The sequence below is a fragment of the Telopea speciosissima genome, chromosome 3 (genome assembly GCF_018873765.1).
Source record: "Telopea speciosissima isolate NSW1024214 ecotype Mountain lineage chromosome 3, Tspe_v1, whole genome shotgun sequence".
NCBI lineage: Eukaryota > Viridiplantae > Streptophyta > Magnoliopsida > Proteales > Proteaceae > Telopea > Telopea speciosissima.
Genome location: NC_057918.1, coordinates 53523409 through 53543993, shown reverse-complemented (window position 1 = coordinate 53543993; position 20585 = coordinate 53523409). Strand labels below are relative to the sequence as shown.

The 20585-nt window shown below is 42.3% G+C and overlaps 1 protein-coding gene across 1 annotated transcript; it reads right to left on the bottom strand.

Annotated features, from left to right (window-relative positions):
- Window positions 1-684: 684 nt before the first annotated feature.
- LOC122655284 lies at window positions 685-1586 on the bottom strand. The gene is made up of 2 exons (XM_043849488.1): window positions 1079-1586; window positions 685-992 (listed from the first exon to the last, which is right to left on the bottom strand). Exons 1-2 carry the CDS (start codon window positions 1584-1586, stop codon window positions 685-687), a joined length of 816 nt encoding a protein of 271 aa, XP_043705423.1.
- Window positions 1587-20585: the final 18999 nt, after the last annotated feature.

The following is a 20585-nucleotide window of genomic DNA, read 5'->3' as shown; positions in this document are numbered from 1 at the left end:
GAAGGCAGCCGAGGTATTGGTAAACCCGGATGACATAATCAAGAATTCGTAGTGACCATAGAAGGATCTGAATGCTTTCTTGCTAATGTCGCGATCCCTGATTTTCAATTGATGGTACCCCGATCGAAGGTCAATATTTTAAAACACCTTGGCACCTTGTAACTGATCAAACAAGTCATCGATCTTGGGTAGAGGATACTGGTTCTTGATTGTAAGCTTGTTGAGCTCACGGTAGTCAATGCACAATCTCATACTGCCGTCCTTCTTCTTCACCAACAAGACCGGTGCTCCCCATGGAGATACATTGGATCTAATGAAGCCCTTTTTCAATAGGTCTCAAATCTGTTCTTGTAGCTCCTTTAGTTCCATTGGTGCCAACCTGTAGGGAGCCTTAGACACTAGGGCTGCACCCAGTATCAGATCTATCATGAACTCCGTCTCACGATCCGGTGACAACCGTGTCAGATCTTTCGGAAAGACATTCGAAAAGTCCCTTACCACACTTATCTCATCCATAGGCTTAATCTTAGCTTCAGTATCCACTGCAGAGGCTAGGTAACACTGACATCCTTCATCTAATAGCTTCTAGACTTGAAGGGTAGAAATGATAGCTTTCTTGGGTTTCTCCTGTTTAATACCCTTGAATGTAAACTCTATACCCTCTTCTGGTTTGAACAGGATCTTTCACTCTACATAGATTAGATTGGCACCTTGAGCGGATAGCCAATCCATGCCCAAGATCACGCTGAAATCCTTTATATCTAGCACTATCAAACTTGTTGTTAACTCGCGGTCACATACACGTACAGGGCAAGGAGCATAAATCATGTTGAGTTCAACCTTGCTACCCATTAGTGTACTAACCATTAGATTCTGAGCCATTTGCTTTGGTTTGATCGGCATCTTCTTAGCAAATGAGGGGGAAATAAATGAATGCGTCACCCCCAAATCAAACAACACATACGCTAGTTGGGAACAAACAGAAATCATACCTGATGACACCAAAGCAATCAATTATAGCAATAACACCTACATGCATGCAACACCTAAGAATTGAGCGTGATATCTGTGATGACACCTGGATCTACATGGGCTTCCTCATTGGTGACCGAGTACACACGACCTTGAGTCCTATTGGCTGGGGAAGGAAGGGGAGGGCAAACAACTGTCTTCGCTTGAGGTGCCTTAGAAGACACAGTTGGCCAAGAGTTTCCTTGACGGGCACAGGGGCAGTCTCTAATCATATGCCTGGCCTCATTGCAGTTATAGCACGTAAGAGTCTGGGTGCCACAGAGGGACTGCAGCTGTCTTGGGTGCCTGGGCTGCATCAGGTTTGCGGTACTGAGTTGGAGAGGTGGTAGAGTAGGATCCCTCTGAAACTTGCAAGGGCCCTTGTAACCGGAAGAACTCATGGGCCTTTTTCCAGCTTGTATGGCCCTGTAGTTCTCCCTCTGCTGGTCTTCGATGACCTTGGTGGCTTGAGTTACCTCTGCATAAGTAGAATACTTGTGTAGCACCACAGGAGTGCTAATACTGTGCCTCAAACCTCTCTTGAACTTTCTTGCTTTGACATCCTCGGCCTTCATGTGCTTCGGGGCAAAATAGAAAAGTTCCTCGAGTGTTTGTTGATACTCGAGGACAGACTTGGATTCTTGACTTAGGCTCGAGAACTCAATCTCCTTCTTGTCACGAAAGTTTCAAAGAAAGTAGTTCTCAAGGAAGGCCTCGATAAATTGTGCCCAAGTAGCATTAGGGTATTTGGCCCAAAAGTTCTCCTTGGAGGAACACCACCAAGCATCGGCGTCACCTCAGAGCTAGAACATGACACATCTTATCTTGTCTAGGTCACTGCATTGTAGAACCTCAAAAATCCTCTCAAGGTTCCTGATCCAAGTTTCCAAAAACAAGGAGTCATGGGCCATTTTATAGAAGGTCGAGGGCGATGCTTCTAAAATTTCTTGGATAACTTGGAGGCATTGGCCCAAGCTAGGGCCACATTTTGGGCTAAAGGAGCATCAGGAGCAGGGGGAGGAGGAATTGGTACTGCCTGTGCTAAAGGAGTTCCAGTAGTAGCAGGGGCCGGCGGAGGGGGAGCCAACTGTACCGGAGGGGGCACCTGTTGCCTTTCCCTGCCAATGTCCCTGAGCTAGTTTGTCATGGTCTGCATGAAGAGGCATTGCTCCCTCTATGCCTCTCTATGCTCTTCTTGCATGACTCGAAGCATATTGCTCAACAATACGGCTTGAAGCGTCTTAGGAGGCACTGGTAAAGCCGTACTTGAAGTGTTTCCAGCATCAACCCCAGGAGGGGAAGGGTTCCCATTCGAACGAGTGTTAACCATGACGGACACCTGTTCAAGTTTAGGATTACCACACACCGTTAGTACAATTCAAGCAAGAGAAATGTAAATAGTACAAACATTTCATCATCGATGCGTCCACATGTCCAACCCTAAAGCATATTGGAGAAGTCAACATTAAAGTGTAAGGAAGGCTGAAAGAGGATTGACAAGAAATCAACCCAAAAATAGGTTCTGGGCGGGTTGGATGCAACATCAGATACAGTCACTACCCTACGTCCAACCCAACCTGAGGTTCAGACCACATCGGAGGTAACATCGGATTTTACCTAGGTGTGCGTCCGACCCGACCTGAGGTTCAGACCACATCGGAGGCAACATCAGATTTGCCTGGTCGTGCGTCCGACCTTGAGTCTGGCCCGACCCACGATGTGAGTCCTTTCCCCTATATTTTTTTTCTTTTTCTTTTCTTTTTGGTTTGTTTTTAATCAAGCCCGTGACTCTTCCTCTTCACTTTTTCTTCTTCTTCTTTGGCTCAAAGGCGTCTTAGGCTGCGTCCGTCGTGGTTCCCTTGTCTGGCTTGGGGATTTTGAGCGCTTAATTTCGAATTCAAGTGCCAAAATGTATTTAGGTATGAGTCCTCTTCCCAAAAACCTAATATTTTCTAGATTTTCCCCCATTCCAAAACCCTAAATTTTGTTCTCTTCTTGCTGTAAATTTTTTTTTTTTTTTGTTGTTGCTCAACCACTCAAAGTTGTTAGTTTGATTTATGTTTGCTGTTTACAAACATTTACATGGTCTAAATGCACCCTAGCACTTCATTCACGATTTTGGGTGGGGGTCTTGGTAAAGGAAAACCCAAAATCAAAACCTCCTCTGTTTTTGGGAAACTCGTGAGAGGGTTTCTACATGTGCATAAACCCAAAGGTCGTTCATGTTTTCTTGCTTGCAATGCTCACAATCCTTCCTTCCATGAGTTTGGTAAAGATTTTGGATTAAATCCCCACCCCAAATGAAACTTCTTCACTGTTTTAGCATAATCGTGAAAGGGCTTTCCCAAGTCTATTATATATATATATATATATATTATATGGATTTAGGCAAGGTTCTGGATTCCTCCCCATTCTAAATCGACCCCTCTTTTTTTTTTATACCTTGGGGAAATTCTGGTATGACATGTATATCACCATCTTTCCCCCAAATCCGTTGTGGTTTAAGTAGGGTACCTTCCAAGGTTGTATTTAATCCCTTCTTACTGCTTCTAAATTGTGATTGAAAGGGGCACTCCAATTATGATAAGATCTTTGATATATACATGCATGTATATTTTTTTGTTTGCAAGTGGAGGTTGAAATATGTGTTTACCCTCTTTAACTAATTTGACATCAAGCTGTGAGGCTTTTACATTACTGTTTTGGTTTGTTGCATTGAGCTTCACAGTACTTCAGTTTGCCCAATAGCTGTATTATATATATATATATATATATATATTTTTTTTCTTTGACACTTGATCAAACATGAGAGTGTGAAATAGTGATGTAATCTTGCATTCGCATTAAGCCTTGCATTCGCATTAAGCCTTATAGTTATTACTGTATTTTTGTAGGATGCAACTCATTGTTTTTTTTTTTACAGCTCTCTTTCTCCTGGCTGTTTTCTTGTGTGTAGGTCCTTGAACATCATGCCTCTAAGATTGAGGAATGCTAGGAATGCTCCTGTTCAGGCCAATGCGCCTGCAGCTTTTGACCCCCTATGGTTTCAATCCATGGAAGCCTATAATTTGTATCGGCACCACTTCCGGTTGAGGGAAATCCTTGAGGGTAGAGACATTGCTATCAATGAACTCGAGGCATACAGGGTAAGGGCCAGGTTCAAGGAACTGAGGTGGAGTGCCATGCTCGATGTCGCCTAGTTCTATTATCCAAACTTGGTGCGATACTTTTACTCCAACTTGACGATTGAGCGTGAAGACACTCCACATTGTCGGATCAACAGTTATGTAAAGGGGGTGGAAATATCCTTCGATTCTCGACAGTTGGGAGATATCATTGGGGCGTCCATCACTGGAGTCCTGACTTACCACCAGTCACATGATGATGGACTCGAGTTTCTTAGTGCAGAGGGGCTCAAGGAGCTCTTCCATGACCTCACAAACGGGGCCCACCGCAAGAGGGTATTAGAGACTCTCTATGGAAAGTCCCAGCGGATTATCAGTCGCCTCGTTTCAACCAATGTTCTGTCGAAGGGAGGGCATTGCACAGAGCCTCCCATTCTTGTGAGCTACTTTGCCAACTGCCTATACAAGTCAAGCCCGTGTTTCTTCCTTTTGCCATCCTGCGGTCCATGGCTTACCCGTTGACCTACCTAAGGAAGAAGGCTGATTTACCCTACCGACGACTCCTCACAAAGATCTTTGAGCGGTTTTGGGTAAATTTAGAGGGTGAAGCGAAGCTGATGTCTGATGAGCTCCCGCTCAACCATCGCTCCCTAGGCCGTATGGGTGTCAGGACTAATACTTGCAGTGACGGGGAACCTCTCCCTCCTTTACCCAGTTGTGGTACTAGCACTCCTCACCGACATGGTACTGATGTGGCATCCTCTTCTTTAGAGCCTCCTCCTATAAGTGACACTGACAGGATCCTCGCTGCAATGGGGCAGTTATGAGTAGACATGACCCAAGGTTTTGCAGACATTCATGGACAACTTGCTAGGGCGGATCAGCACTTTGACAGATTGGAGAAGGAGATTCACGACATCAACACCCATCTGTACTACGAGGGCGACGATGAGGATGAGTACTAGGGTGGCAGTGATGCGATGGAGGACTAGACCTCATCACATCAATCTCTTCTCTTGACTAATTTAGTAGTTCTAGACTTTTAGTTTATTTTGGATAGTTGTAAACATTAAAGGGTAATTTACACATACCACCCCTGAGGTTTGACGAAAGGATATTTTCACCCCCCAGTTTTGAAAAATTCTGCGTACCTCCCTGAGGTTTGCAAACGGTAACAAATAAGCCCATTCCCTCAGTTCATGACTAACATTGTTAAAAATTAGACTTGAATTGATGGAATTGCCCTTCTAAGGAGAACCCAAAAAAAAAAAAAAGAGGTGAATGGACAAAATAACCCTTATAAAGGAAAAAAAATAAAAAACCTGCAACTCAGCTTCCCCAATTGAATTGGGGAAGATGAGTTGCAGGTTTCAAAACCATAAGGGTTTTTCTTTTGTTTCTATAATTATGATTAAGAGAAATAAAAGGAGTGGGTTTTAAACTGGAAAACCCTAGGCAATTGGGTTTCAAAACACTTTTCAACCATTTAGGGATTCTGTCGGGTATCGTGTCTATAGCATTCATCTGCCGAACTCTAACTTCTTGCTTCCTCTCCACTGCTTTGACATTTCAGGTCTCTCTTTTTCTTCTCAGGTTTTTTTTTATTTTGGAGTATTTAGAGAAGAACCATCTATATTTTTGCTCCTCGATCGCTTCTCTACTTGAATCTCCATTACTCCCGTGACAGAAGATCTTTTGGGGGCATTCCTCACTGAAATTTCAAAATGTCTTCCAAGTTTCAGCGACAGTGGTGGTGCTTGCAGCCTTGTACATGAAAGTTTTCCTTCGGGATTCAATCGGCGGCATTGATGCGGCTTCGCTGCGAACAATCTCCAAGAAGACAAACAATGTTGTTTACTTCGATGACGAATCCTCCAGGAAGATACAGTTTTTTAGTAGAATCCCTTCAGTAGAGGAGATTCTTTACCTTTTGAGGATTAGGTAACTACATTCCATTCACCGAAACCTTCAAAATTTCAACCTAAACTCTGGATCTCTATATTGCAATTCTCGCTTTCCATGATTGAATTTGGCATTCTTCAATATAAGAATCTAAGATTAGGCCTTATGGATTCCATTATTTCCTAAGATTCTAGGTTTCGGAAATTGGTCTTTCACATCTTTTTATTTTTATTTTTATGGATTATATGATTTTATTTTGCAGCACAACCTTTTCACAAGTTACAGTTGTTGCATTCTTCAACAATCTTGCTGAGAGCGCGCTTTCTTCTTTGTTATTGGTACTTCCCCACCATGAAACCCAATTAGGAATTAAATTAAGGGTAATTGACGAATCAATGGGGGCGCTGGGATGGTTGCAACTCATCTTCCCCAATCGATTTTGGGGAAGATGAGTTGCAGGTTTTGGTTTTTTTTTTTTTTTTGGGTTCTTCTTAGAAGGGCAATTCCGTTAGTTCAAGTCTAATTTTTAACAGTGTTAGTCATGAACTGACGGAATGGGCTTATTTGTTACCGTTTGCAAACCTCAGGGGGGTACGCAGAATTTTCCAAAACTGGGGGGTGAAAATATCCTTTTGTCAAACCTCAGGGGTGGTATGTGTAAATTACCCAACATTAAAGTATGCAGCTACAGGTTTTGGAATTTTTCTTGTGGTTTGTCAGGTATTAGGCATATAATTCATATCCCTATTACACGCATAGGCTCATCAAACATTGAGGGGCCAAGGTCGAATGGGTAGAATTTTGCCCCAGTGAGTCAAAATGGATATGACCATGATGGATGGATAGGTCATTCTTCCCTTCCTCGATGGGTAGCATTGTCTTTCTTTTTCGTGTGGTCATCGAGTTTCTTTAACAATTAGGAACTAATCTCCATGGATAGGATGCCCCTCTTATTTCAGATGCTCTTTCCCTGTAGACTGCCCGAAAGAAAAATAAACTTTCTTCCTCATGCCCCATTATCTCGGATAGAGATTGCCCCAGTGACAACTTGATTCCTCTTCTGGTATTCCCTTGGTCACCTTGCTGGTTAGAAGGGTGAGTACACTACTGCTGATGTTCCAAGCCATAAATTCCCTTGATCTTGGTAGATAGACTCCTTTTTTTTTTTTTAAATTTTTATCATTGGGTCGCATCAAAGAGAGAGATATTGATGAAGAAGAGAATAGAGCGTAAATATGGAGGGTAAAAAAGATAGAGAAGTAAATGGGTGGACGGAGGACTGTACATGTGGGAGGACCGAACTTGATTGTTCATTTATCAAGTTGCCTACGTACCCTACCTAGGGATCAGGTCAAACGTAGTTCAGGACAAAGATGTCCTAACATCAAAGCCTTGATAATTAAGTTCCATCATAGCCAAGTGAGCTTGAAGCTATGGATGAGAGTCTCATCATCATTTAGCCCGGGAGTGCTTTACTAGGTTGTAATGGGGCTTAGGACTGGATTCCAAAGGATGGTAGAGGCTCAAATGTGTCCCTAGGGTCCAACCATGACTTGACACTTCTGTTTCCAAAATTCTACCAAGAGTCTGGTAATTGAACTCATTGGGGAACTTTTTCTTTCCAATAGTGTAATCGAGAAGTTTGGCAATCCTTCTCGTGTTTCAACTGAAGACTTTAGTAATTTCAACCTTGATAATTTTGACAATTCCATCCCTGAAGGAAATTTGGTAATTTTTCCCCATGCTCTAATTGCTCCCAATTGTTTGCAATATCTTTAGCCAATGCATCCTCTCTTTTTTTTTTTTTTTTTTTTTTGAACTCTCATTTTTTATTGCTCTTTTTTTATTTTTGAACTCTTGTTTCTTTTTCGCTCTCATTGTTTTTTTGAACTCTTTCGTCGTTTTTTTTAACTCTTTCATCACTTCTTTTTTTTTTGAACTCTCATTTTTTTTCTTTTAAGATTGGCCCAATTTTGGTTGTGGAGACGGAGCTATTTTTTTTTTTAAAATCATTCGGACACGTATTGCCTTTGTGACATCTTACTTCACTGAGGAGACTTCTTCTGGTTAGACCCTAGAAGCTAATGGGACATTTTGATGAGCAAGAGGATACATGGATAATGAGGTGTAGGTGGACCAAAGTGAGTTTTTTTAAAGGAAAAGGCTAAGGCACAACTGGGGGACTAGCGGATTTTGCTGTCTTAGGGTTTATTTGGGATGACTAGCGGCCAAAGAGGGCCTCCCTTAATAGGCTTTATGAGATGAAATCTTCATCTAGGCTTCCGGCTCGTTGGAAGGGAATTAGATACATGGAAAGCTCAAGATCTTTGATCATCAAAACTTTAACATTGAAAAAATGGGTAGTGGATTTATTTTTATAACTAACAGTCATGAGATCATCATAAATTGCTATTTGAATGAAAGCGAAAAGAAAGAGAACGAGTAGATGGACAAGAGAACATATTCATTGACAACTAATGGAAAACACAAGGTGGATGAGTTTACAGAAGAAAATTTGACTAAATGAAAAGACCTAAGGGATGCGGACCCAATGATGTCTTCAGTGTGATCCTGTCTACACAAGAGTGAAGTACTATCACTGCTTTGACACGGTACTATGCAGTTTGTACCATCAAAAGTGCTCTTCTAACCAGAGCTGGGTACTGAATCCATTTTAAATCGGCCAGCAAGACTGATGCTCATCAAATTAATGATCGTAGTTTAATGCCTTCGGGCAACAGTGATGTCCTCAATCAGTGTCTACCCCTATTCCATCGGAGGAATACGGAGAACTTTCTTCGGCGATTCTACCGCTTTGCAGGTTGGCAATGTAAAAGAAGTATTTCCTTTTAAAACTAGTGGTAGCATTAAAAGGATTTTCCCATAAACTTGGAGGAATCTGTTCCTTAGGGATTCCATTAATCTCACACAAATGATTCCTTATCTTCTCCCAATCATCCGTTATGTATCCTCTGTTAAAGAAATCCACCAAACTGAATGTGGTACTCGAGTGGAAGGTGCAGTGAGGTCGACGTATGATCAAATTAAGTTCCCCTTTTGACTCCTGTCCCCAGTGAGGACTATGGAGGGTATAGATGACATTCTATTTTGCACAACTAAATAATTGCTCGAGCCATTGAGTCTGTGTCTGAAACCGAAGAAGGAACTTCATTGTGTTTGATCGAGGGGGAACAAATTCTGGATGCGATTCATCCTGGCTCATATAGGTCAACAATTTTGGAACACGAAAGCTGAATGCTACCACGTATCTTTCGCAGAGGTACTAGAGAAAACAAAGGGCTTCAGTAGACAACTAGTATAGATTTCTTATCCCAAAGATATTAAAGAAAGGATAATCTGGTTGGACAGGGAGTCCTTGGAGGTCATCATTCCTATGATTGAAGAGAATAATTTTATGGAAAAGCCCTAGACAATCTTTACTCCTTGATTATAAGACCTGATGCATGATCTATTCTTGGAGATGGAAAGGCAAAAGGTCAATCCGAGATTGCAATCCTGCCAAAACCTCTTCTTCCTTGATCTCTTCATTGCCTTTAGGCCCATTCGGCTATGTCATATCGGTTGTAGAAAGAAGAGAAGATTCATGGGCATCCTAGGAAAACATCATTGATGGAGACTTTTGACTTGTCACTACCTCTTCTGAAGGAACCGGCGAAGCTTGGATTAAGGAAGTGGGGTCAAACCCTTCTAAATCTTCTTCGAGGACATTGATTGTTTGATTAACAGATTGCTGTTCTGCCCCTAGCTTGAACTTTCCTACTTCTAGTAGGTCCTGGATAGCATGCCCGAGTGCAATGCATTCATCAATAGGGCGCCCCTTTTGGGTATGATAGTCACAGTAGTGATCCAGGTCATACTAAGAAGGTGGAGGATCTCTGACTGGTCGTGGTCGAACCGTTCCCAAAAGCCCTAGTTTCTTCAATTCGGTGTATGCCATAAACCTAGTCATGCCCAAATCAATGAACTTATGCTGACTTGAATTTACCATATTCACCTCTGGGTTTTGGTTCTGATTTTGCATCGTGTGATTGTCCTGGCCGTTAGCATCTCTGAACAATTTATCTTTAATGCGCTTCCCTGTGGCTATGAGCACTCCGAAAGTTGTGAGGTATTGACAGTAGAGACAATCATGATATTCTCCAAGATCATCTATCATGCCCCCATCCCAATAAAGGATATATTACAAGAAAAGGGGTGACTGGGACGACAAGTGTCATCCTAATACTACCAGGATCACAGTTACAGTGTCCCGATCCACAACCTACCCAATATCAAAGCATGATAGTGTCAGCGGAAGCGTAAATCAATTTTAAATCTAGTAATACAAGATGTCGATTCACTGATGATAACATATATTACAGTTACTATATCTCGTATTCATCCATTAAATTTAATAAATTTATACATGGAGTCCGTACATGATTAAAGATGAATACAAGAGTAAAGATTTAAATCACGCCACAGGGGCACCATTCTTGGATGTGCATCGACATCCAAGTTCAAGTCAGTGGCCCCACTCTATTCGCATCCATAGGAGCTCATCAATTGATTACCTGTATATCAACTAAAAGAGGTTGCGCAACAGGGTTAGCTCCACAAGCTAGTGAGAGAGCAAGGGGAATGCACATACACACAAACACACATTTACAACAGTTCATGATGCATGCACATGTTAGATTCATTTTCCACCTAGCACACAATACTAATTCAGGTATATGTTGCTATGATAACTCGGGAGACACTGTGGGTCACTTAACTTATTGCCACAATAAAACCTCAGTTATCACAAGGGAGCCTACGCCGGTCAAAGCTGCCAGACCACCCAGTGGCAGACCCCGATAGCCATTACTATCCTTGACCTAGCCTCTCTCCCCCACAGGCAATAGGTGCTTAGACTATCAAACACATCAACCCTTGTTGGTAAAGGTCGTAGCATAAGGAGATAAGAATCCTAACCATAGATATACTCTATGCAAGTCCTATCATCTTGAGAGGTATTCTGGGTGCATCAACGTCCCACTCCATCTAGTACCTGGGTACCAGCACGGCACATACAGATCAAGATGACAGTCAACACATTTATAAATATTTTTAAGGTTCCGATACCGGTACTCCTAGCACCATGACCCGATACAATAATGAAACAATTAACATATCCACTTTCAAACTAGTTCACAATCAAGATAGATAATGCAAATATGCAAGATGCTTATAAGTCATATAATAACATGATACTGAATATTTAATAGATAATCAAGCCTAGACAATCACCCAGAACCCACTCACCTAACTTGGGTATCACCTGACGTGGTTGACATGAATCTCACCGGTGTGTGTTCTTTCCAACAAGTTGGGTAGCCTAAAGACGTGAAAGCAAGTGTTAAAAGATGTATAGAAGGGTCCTATGGTATGCCCCAAAAGTTAAAATTGGATTTTAAACAAGACAGCACGGACGGACTCACAAATGGAAGCAACAGGGTGAGTCTGTCCCTGGCTCCGTTTAGGCCAACAAGTCAAAATACGAGGGACGGATCCATGGACGGAACCTCCACATGAATCCGTTCCTGCATCCATTCAAACCCTGAGACATTCCTGAGAAGGAAAGGAACCATGGGCAGAGGCAACAGAGTGAATCCGTCACTGGCTTCGCTCAAACTAGTTACCAACATACACTGGACGAACTTACGGACGGAACCACGATGGTGGCTCCGTTCGTGCATCCATCGAGGTTCTTTCCGAGATTTCATAAGATTTTCTTCTCCATCTTGGAACCTAGAGTTCACATGGCCCTCAGGGTCATGGAGGGGAACCATAGGCCTTCCTAGGGTTACTAGAACCTAGTCCTACTTCTTGGGTCCAAGATCACACAAGGTTCTAACTCCTTTTGGTCCAATATAGGGCTTGGGGTTTGAAAACCATAGAACATCGACAATGGCTGTAAATCGGCTGAGTGGAGCTGTCATTATGGATTGGTCTTCATTAATAGAGTCCCATTAAGGACTAAGCTCCACCTTGAGTCCCAAATGGAACCCTAGGTCAGCTCCTCCTCCAATAAACCTACCCAAACCCAAGAATAAATGGAGAAGAGGGAGGTACCATGAGATGGAAACATACCTTGGTGAGGGGAGCTTAAACCCCAACTCTAGCCAACCTTAAAGATCCACCTTCTCCTCTCTCCTTCTTCCCTTTTTTTTTCTTTTCTTCAATCCTTGCCTAGACAACAAGAGGAGAGGAGGTAGGGCAGTAAGGCTCCTCTTGCTTCCCCTTCCATCTTCTTCCTTCCCCTCCCATTCCTCTTTCTTTCTCCTTCTTCTCCTCCATGGTTTGGCTTGGAGGAGGAGAGATGGGAGAGTTTAGAGCTGAGCCCTCCCTTTTAAAAGATAAAAGGGGCCTTAGGGCTTGTTTGCCTAGGTGCCCCCAAGGCTAAAAATCCTTTAAGTTCAAGTGGGCCTTAAGACCTATTTGGCTAGGGTTACAAACCCTATTAAGTCCAATTGGTTAGGACCCATTTGGCTTAGCCTCATGTCCTAACATTTTAGTTTTAGGGCTTGTTTGGCTCAAGCTAAATAAAAGAACCCATTATTCAATTAAGTTAAGTCCTGTGGGCCTACTTTCATTGCCCAACAAACCAAGAGAGGGTAAGGGTGGGAGTCCATCTCGTCCGAGGACCTAGTTTTTTGTGTCCGAGACACGGGGGTGTGGATCCCACAAGGAAATACAACAAAAGGACAAGAAACAGCATGGATGGATCCACAAATGGAACCACTCTGGTGAGTCCGTTCATGACTCCTTTGTTGCTGTAAGGGCCCAAATTACAAGGAAAGTTGAGGGGCTTTGACCCACACTTCCAGGACTTTGAGGGGATACATATAATAAAATTTAGGGTTCAAGTTTTACCCATGGTGGGGTCCAATCGCCCATCAAGGTATGAATGCAACCCTCGAGTTCGAGCTTTCCTCCTCTTGACTGTTACAGTCTAAGGTAGTAAGTATTGACCATTGGCATCGTGGCATCACCTGTCAGTAAAAGTTCAATTTGACTCGGGGTATTAGGGTGTATTTCGGGCTCGGGTGTAACATTCCCCCAACCTTATAAAAATTTTATCCTCGAAATTTGACGTGCCTAGGGACTCCAATGAGTGAGGATATTTTAAATGAAAACACTTCCTACTCAACCACTACCCAGAGTAAGTCAGAGGTCCAATCAAAAGTGGGGCAGTGGTAACACAATACACCATCGATCAAGGACTTACAATTTCTCTTAATTACAGAATCGCATCACCACAGGGGGTGTGGTTCACGGTAATTCGGGGCTTAATTGGGTTAAGAGTCGACGCTTCAAAATATCCAAGGAAAAATAGGGCCTCCGACACTAGGTTAAGCCATAAAGAACAAAAAGTCCCTTGAATCTTCCAGATTAGGTCGGTGTTAAACTCTGGTCATCTTTGAGTTATAAGGTTAAACTTTATACAATCCTTCACACAGGGTTCACATTCTGAATGCTTTCATCTTGGATCCTTCCATTACCTAACCCAACTTTAGAATGATTTGGAATATTGATGGAATCTCCTATTGTTCACTCCCAGTACAGAGGGAACGCATTTGGTGACCCATTACTCCATACATATCTGTTGTTGGAAAAGGCCCTGTTGCATCCTTCAGTTTCAGCCTTCACAACCTCATAAGTCCACATTTCGATCATCTATCAGAAGGTAAGTCTATATTAGTCCCCTTTCGAGAACTAATCAATCACTTCTTAGTCTCGGTCTAAGTCAACTCTTCTAAATGATGCCCTAGGTCAGGCAAGCTTTGCAATTTAGCCTACTCGTGACTTACCCAGGGCCAACATCAAATTTGTTAACTATTAACCTACAATTAGTCTGACCAAGGTCAGGGCTTGAATTAGCTAATCATAGTAAGATCGAGACTCAAGCCTTACCAGCAGTGCAAGGAAATCATCCTAGTCAAGCATTTACAGGTTTAGGGAAAGTACCTATTTGGTCTCAAACTCCTCACATACATTTAAGTACAAAATAACTCTAATAAATATACTCATATTCCTAAGGATGCACCTGCCAAACAAAGCTAATCCATGACGGAAGGTCAATCTCAAGTACGACATACTAGAGGACTCGGGCCAAAAGACATTAAACACAGATGGATTGGATATAAACACAGGTCATAACTCGGGTGTGGGTCCGATAGACTTCACAAAAATGGAGAAATCCATAATTAGTTCTCCATTCGCACTTCGGGGTTTGTCCAACATTATAAACCTCACTATTTTCATGATCAAGGCCAATTGGAAATTCTAAATACAATTTGGTACTCCATCCATGGATTTGATTAAGGTTTGGATGAACTAAGCAAAATCAGAATGGGACTGCCATTGGCTTGGGGGATTACATGAGTGGGCTTTCACTTGTATAAGGTCTCCATTAATTGTTTAAACTAAGTTATTTGAAACAACAAGCTTGTTATTAGGTCATTATCTTTTCTTACTCTGTCTAGCCACGAATTTTGGATCCTATACATTCCATTAAGGTTTCTACACTGTATAGGTTCAATTTTCTTTTACTCTTAAGCTAAGTGGGTTGCATAATACTTATCTCATACATGGTTCTTTATCCTATGCCTTGTACTTGGAATGGAAAAAGATTCCACCCCATTCTAAGTTCTTATTGATAATATTTTGTCCAAGTGTAGTGAACGGGGTTTGGACTTCTTAATTAATTCAAGTTTCTTTGATCACGAGGCTTACACTCTTTTAAGTAAAACTTATATTGCCTATCTTACTTTGTGATCTAACTCCTTAAGATTAATGATTTAATATTGTTAACTAAATCTATTTCCATCTCTGTCCCCTTTTACTTTGTCTAGGAACATGATATATCCCACCCCGATGTTTTATTCCATTAACTTGTCTTCTAAGGGAGAGGGGCTCATTGTGTTAAGAGTTTCATTCTCAAAACAAATCATTCCCTTTCATTTAAAATGGAAGCCACAACGTATATTTAATGACTGTCAGTCCCTGCGGACTTATCCTACTGGTGTAGGCCCTAACATTTTGACCTTACAACAAGGAATAAAGATCAAATAAATAACATGAATAGATCATACAATATGGGTGTAAATTCAAGGCATAGTCATATAATCACCACATATAGGCATGACCACAAGGTCACAAAAGATTGGACTCAATTTCCCAAAAGAACACGGGCGGACTCACGGATGGAATCAATGTTGTGAGTCCGTTCGTGGCTTCGTAGCAAAATAGGCAGGATGGATTATGTAACGTGAGTCTATTCATTCGTTTGTTCTCAGAGAGCTTGGTTTGGTAAAAATACCGAAACAAACGGAACTATGGACGGGCCCTTAGTCTTGATTCCGTTCGATGTTTCGTGCAGTTCCTAGAACGAAAAATTAAAATTTTGTGCTAGACGGATTTACGAACGGAATCACGATGGTGGCTCCATTCGTGCGTCTGTTCGCTAAATTTTATAAAAACACAGCCACGAGTCTTTTAAACTCATTTTGGCTCTAAAGGGTGAGGACGGAACCGCAGAGCAGGGGATCTCCAAGGGACTTTCGTTCCTGCCTCCTTCGCCCTCTTTTGGTGGTTTTGATCCTCAAGAACTCTAGATTCAATCCTATTGCTTCAAGGTAAGGGTTCTTTCCCTATTTCTCTCTTCCTCTCCCCCTTTCTCTCCCTTTCTAGGGTTTTCTCGGTTGCCTCCCCATGCCTTTCTTCTTTCCACTGATTAGGAATATTCATAGTGAGTTTGTAATTATAATTTTTCTTTTATTTGCACTTTCATAGCCATGTAAGTACTGAAACCATGTCAAAATTTGATTGAGGCTAGGATTTTTGGCTGAATCAAGCCCTAATCGAGCAATACTACTGTTTTGGTTAATTATTGTGTGCATATTGTGTTTTGGTTGGGTTTAAAATTCCTTTCAAGAGAGCACTTAAAATTGTAGATCAAGTACACTATGCTTAGTTGAACTATTCCAATTGTTTCTAGGTAATGGTTGGGATAAACTCCCAAATTCTTACTGTTTTGGGAAAAGTATCCAAGGCATGACTAGTTTCATTGTATGCCCTACATTTCCATAGGAATTGCCTCATTAAGTTTCTTTTAAGCACATTTGATTGCTTGTGTGATTTTTAGGGTAGAATTTGAAGTTCATTTCCCCTTGGTATTGATTCGTCCACATTCAAATTTTGTTGCTAACCAAGGGCATAGGCTTATTTCTATGAGATCACATCCTTCCATGTCCATGCTCTAGGGAGTTTATATTTATTTCATTTCTTCCTCCAAGGTAAACATACTTCCTATTGATAGTTATGGCTTGCCTGATTGTTGTGTAACTTCTCTTGTCTAAGTAACTTCTACATAATATATATGTTTACATCTATAATTGCACATATCAAAATTTTTTTTTTATCTTATTCAGTTGAGTTTGGCTCAATCATGGTTGTCCTTTGTTGGTCTCATGTGTGTAGGGATTAATCCATGGCCCCATGCAGGAGGAATGCTCTGGCCATTGTGCCAGCTCCTCCCTTGGCCTTCAATGCCGAGAGATTTATATCTGTAGACACTGAGGGCATTTACCAAGAGCATCTCCATGATAGAAAGATTTTAGTGGAGAGGGACATCGTGGTTGAGGAATTGATTGCATTTAAAGTGGGTATTAGATTCAACAATTTGTGGTGGAGTAGCATGCTGACCAACCCCGAATTCTACTACCCCACACTAGTCAGAGAGTTTTACTCCAATCTGGTACTAGTCCATGAGGATGCAGAGGACATCAGGTTGACTTCTTTTGTAAAGGGGGTGCCTATTGCTTTCAATGAAATGGAGTTGGGGATTCTTCTGAACATCTCTACAGAAGGGAATAGAGTATATTATTATCCTGGGAGCGACCCCAACAGATGTTTATCCCTTACTGATCGTCAGCTACTCTATATGACTCTTACAAATAATATGACTGATGATAGACCTCTCGAGATTTGGTCCTTCCCAGTGGGTCCTTACTTTCATTGCTAAGACAAACTTGGCTCCTTCTAAAGGACATAGCACCTAGCCTCCCTTGATGGCAGCAGCACTGGCATACTCCCTCTACACTGGCCAGCAGACATGTCTCCCTTATGTTATCATCCAGCATATAGCTCATGTGCTGGCCAATCCTCGTCGTAAGAACACCTTGCCCTATGGTAGGCTGCTCACCCAGATCTTCCTTTATTTTGGAGTAGACCTTGATGATGAACCCAAAGAAACAAGCTCCGAAGGACCATTTGGGTTTAATACGTTGCAGCGGATGGGCTTATATTGTGATTCCTACAGTTCTGAGGAACCGGTCAACTATGGAGAAGGTGGAGGGGGCTGAGGGATTGAAGATGATGAAGTAGAGGTAATAGTGTCAAGCCTGCCCTTGACAAACTGGAATTTTGATTGAAGGACAGGAACCCCTGACATGGCATCCAAGCACACTATGGAGTATCACCCCAGTGATTGAATTTAATGAAGAATCCCCAAGGATGTCCTCCTACATACTTGTCAGAAGATGGACTGCTGACCCTTGCAGATGCACTGCCCACAACATAATGTAATGCTTGGACTCCAGGTATTCTCTCTCCTCTCCATGAATGTGGGTCCCACAAGTGAAAATAGGTGTAAAAAGCCTTGAGTGGCATGTGGGTGCAAGGCCTTAACCCTAGGTCAAACCCCTGTGCAAGCCCAAAGAGAAACAGCTTTGCTGTAACCTCTGGGCGATGCAGACATCACCCAGACACATTAACCAGAGTGGAAAAATGTAATATTTTAATGCACAGATGTGTGGGGACCACCCATATTCGATATGGGCACCCTCCATAGGTTGAGGGGAGTCTAGGGGACCACCTCATACCCTTGGACCCCTGTGGACCCCACCTGAGTGCCCAGAATGGCTGAGAAATAGTTTAAAAACACATTCTCAAAAGGGGCTTAGATAGCCAAACAAGCCTCAGTAAGAGGCTGGTCTATAAATAGGGGGGCCTTAGGCTCATTTTAGAGCTTTGGTTACTATTGAAATCGTGGAGAGAAGGAGAAGAAAGAAAAGAGAGAAAAGAGAAGGAGAAGAAGAAGGAAAGAGAAGGAGAAGAAGGAGAAGGTCTCACCTTGCATCCATCCTATTCAGGCAGCTTCCTAGACTTGATTCAGGTATAAACCATACCAATACATGCTGCTATACTGATGTTGCTAATTTTCTCCATGATTCTCTAGTGTTCTTGATGCTTTTTTGGCCATTGGCAGCCCAGAACAGCTGGGGGCTGCCATGAACCATCTCAGATCCAACATGCAAGCATGATGCATGGAGGATCTGAGCATTTTAACCATGTTTTGATGACTGTTCTACACCTGAGACCGAAACCCAGCTGGTGCCAGATTGCACTGCACTGTTACACCAAGAACAGGCAGTCTGAGCTCAGATTTGTGTGCCCTGGTTGCATGCAGCCTAGCCATGAGCTGTAACAGCCTTAGATCACTGATTTACATGTGAAACCACCCTTGCATGCAGCCAAATCCATGGTCTGCAGTTGAAGATATGCTGGGTTACTATTTACTGGGCTGTCTGGGTAGCTCTTGGCAACCAAGTGGTGGGCCCAGGTAAAAATCCATGGGGTCCAGTGCAAAGTACACCCCAAGGGGTCCATGTTGACCTAACATGCATAAGGGGATGGTTAGGGCACTGCCCATGGTGCAGAACCTAGGAATTGGAGCCTGTTCACGTGTTAAGCAGACTCTGGGCGATGCAGACATCACCCAGAGACATCGCCTAGAGAATGAAAAGTGGCAGTTTTGCTGATCTGACTTGGGGATCTTCACCCATGGACCATAGAATAGTATAGGGAGGTGGTAAATGACCAAAATACCCCTCCCCACATCTGTCCATAAATATGAATACCTTGGGTACCCAAGTGAGCCCCGCAGGGGATGGAAACCTTGTCTGTGTTGATCCTGCAGTACTGCTAAGTTGGAATCAGTGTTGTGAGGTTATTAGGACCTTGAACCATATACTGTAGGTGTAAATGACCATTCTGCCCCTAAGCCACAATCTCTAGATGATGCACTGGGACATAGGCCTAAGGCCCAGTGTAAGACCCAGAGAATTCCAAGTGACGACTAACTGTACACTGAGTTAACCCAGTAAGCCTAGATCAACCTAGGACATCAAAAAATAGTTTGGAATATTAAATGACATATTTCTGATTTATACTTAGGGTTTGATCCCATGCTCGAGGCCTACTACCAGACTGCAGCCGAAACTGAAACTACAACTGAGTTCCTAGAACCAGACCCAGGTGAGTGAAGTGTTATCGTGTATGTACGTGTAACAATATTCTTATGCCGGCAATTAAATTCTTTAATTATAATGCTTTGTTACTTGATCAATTACAATTTCACAATTATTACACATCGTGTGACTGTTGATCAACTCTGTTTGAATATATCATGATGATTGTGATTGATAGACTAGATGTCGTAGTCGGCTTGGAAATGAGGCCGGTGGTAGTCCATAGAATGGGATACGGTTGACACCGCCTGACTCATACGATGCCATATAGACATGGGGCTAGAGTTTCATTACCCGTGCTATAAACCCTTACCAACAGGGGTTAAGGTGTTGGATAACTGTGAGGACTACTGTAAAACCTCGGGCATTTACGCCGGGAAGACTCGGTTACATGCTGGGATGCCCCAGGGCAATTATGCCGGGAAGCCTCGAGCAACATGCTTGGGAAGCACCGATAGGTGAATTATGGCTATATGCCAAACAAAGTTTATCCTCGATCTACATGTTGGGAAGCACCGGAAAGGTGAATTTGATATTAATTCGGTTACCTCACAAGTTTAATCATAGGAGGTTGGTCAGGTTGACCAAGGATAGTACACTGGAGCTGACTGGTCCCCTCCGACAACTCAATGGGTGTATCGTGGGAAAGGGTAACCAAGCCTAGACTAGGGATACATGTATTTAAGATTGTAGTAGCACTAACCTGACTTAGTTGTATTGTTAGGTGGCTAATAAATAATCTGGACTTGCATATCATGTAGGATTATGTGGAATGTGGTTGCATATACATGCATGATGATATGTTTTACTCACGGGCTCAGTGGGGCTCACACTTCCTGGATAACCTAGAGGGGGGTGAATAGGTTATCACTAGTGAATTTATCTCCTTTTTAAAATTTCTTTGAAAAATAAATAAGATAGAGAGAAAGAGAGTGCGTAAATAGAGGACACAAAGAATTTATAGTGGTTCGGCTAAACTTAGCCTACGTCCACTCCTCTCAACCTTGAGGGAATTCACTAGTTTTTTCCTTTTAGAACAGTAGGTGGGAAGAACACCTTTACAATCTTTTTATACGGGATAAGAGGATCCCAATCTTTTAAGGATAAGAGAATCTGAATCTTATAAGGACAAGAGAATCCGTGCAATGCCTAAGTATAATCCAGGTCAATGCAACCAATGCTTTATAAA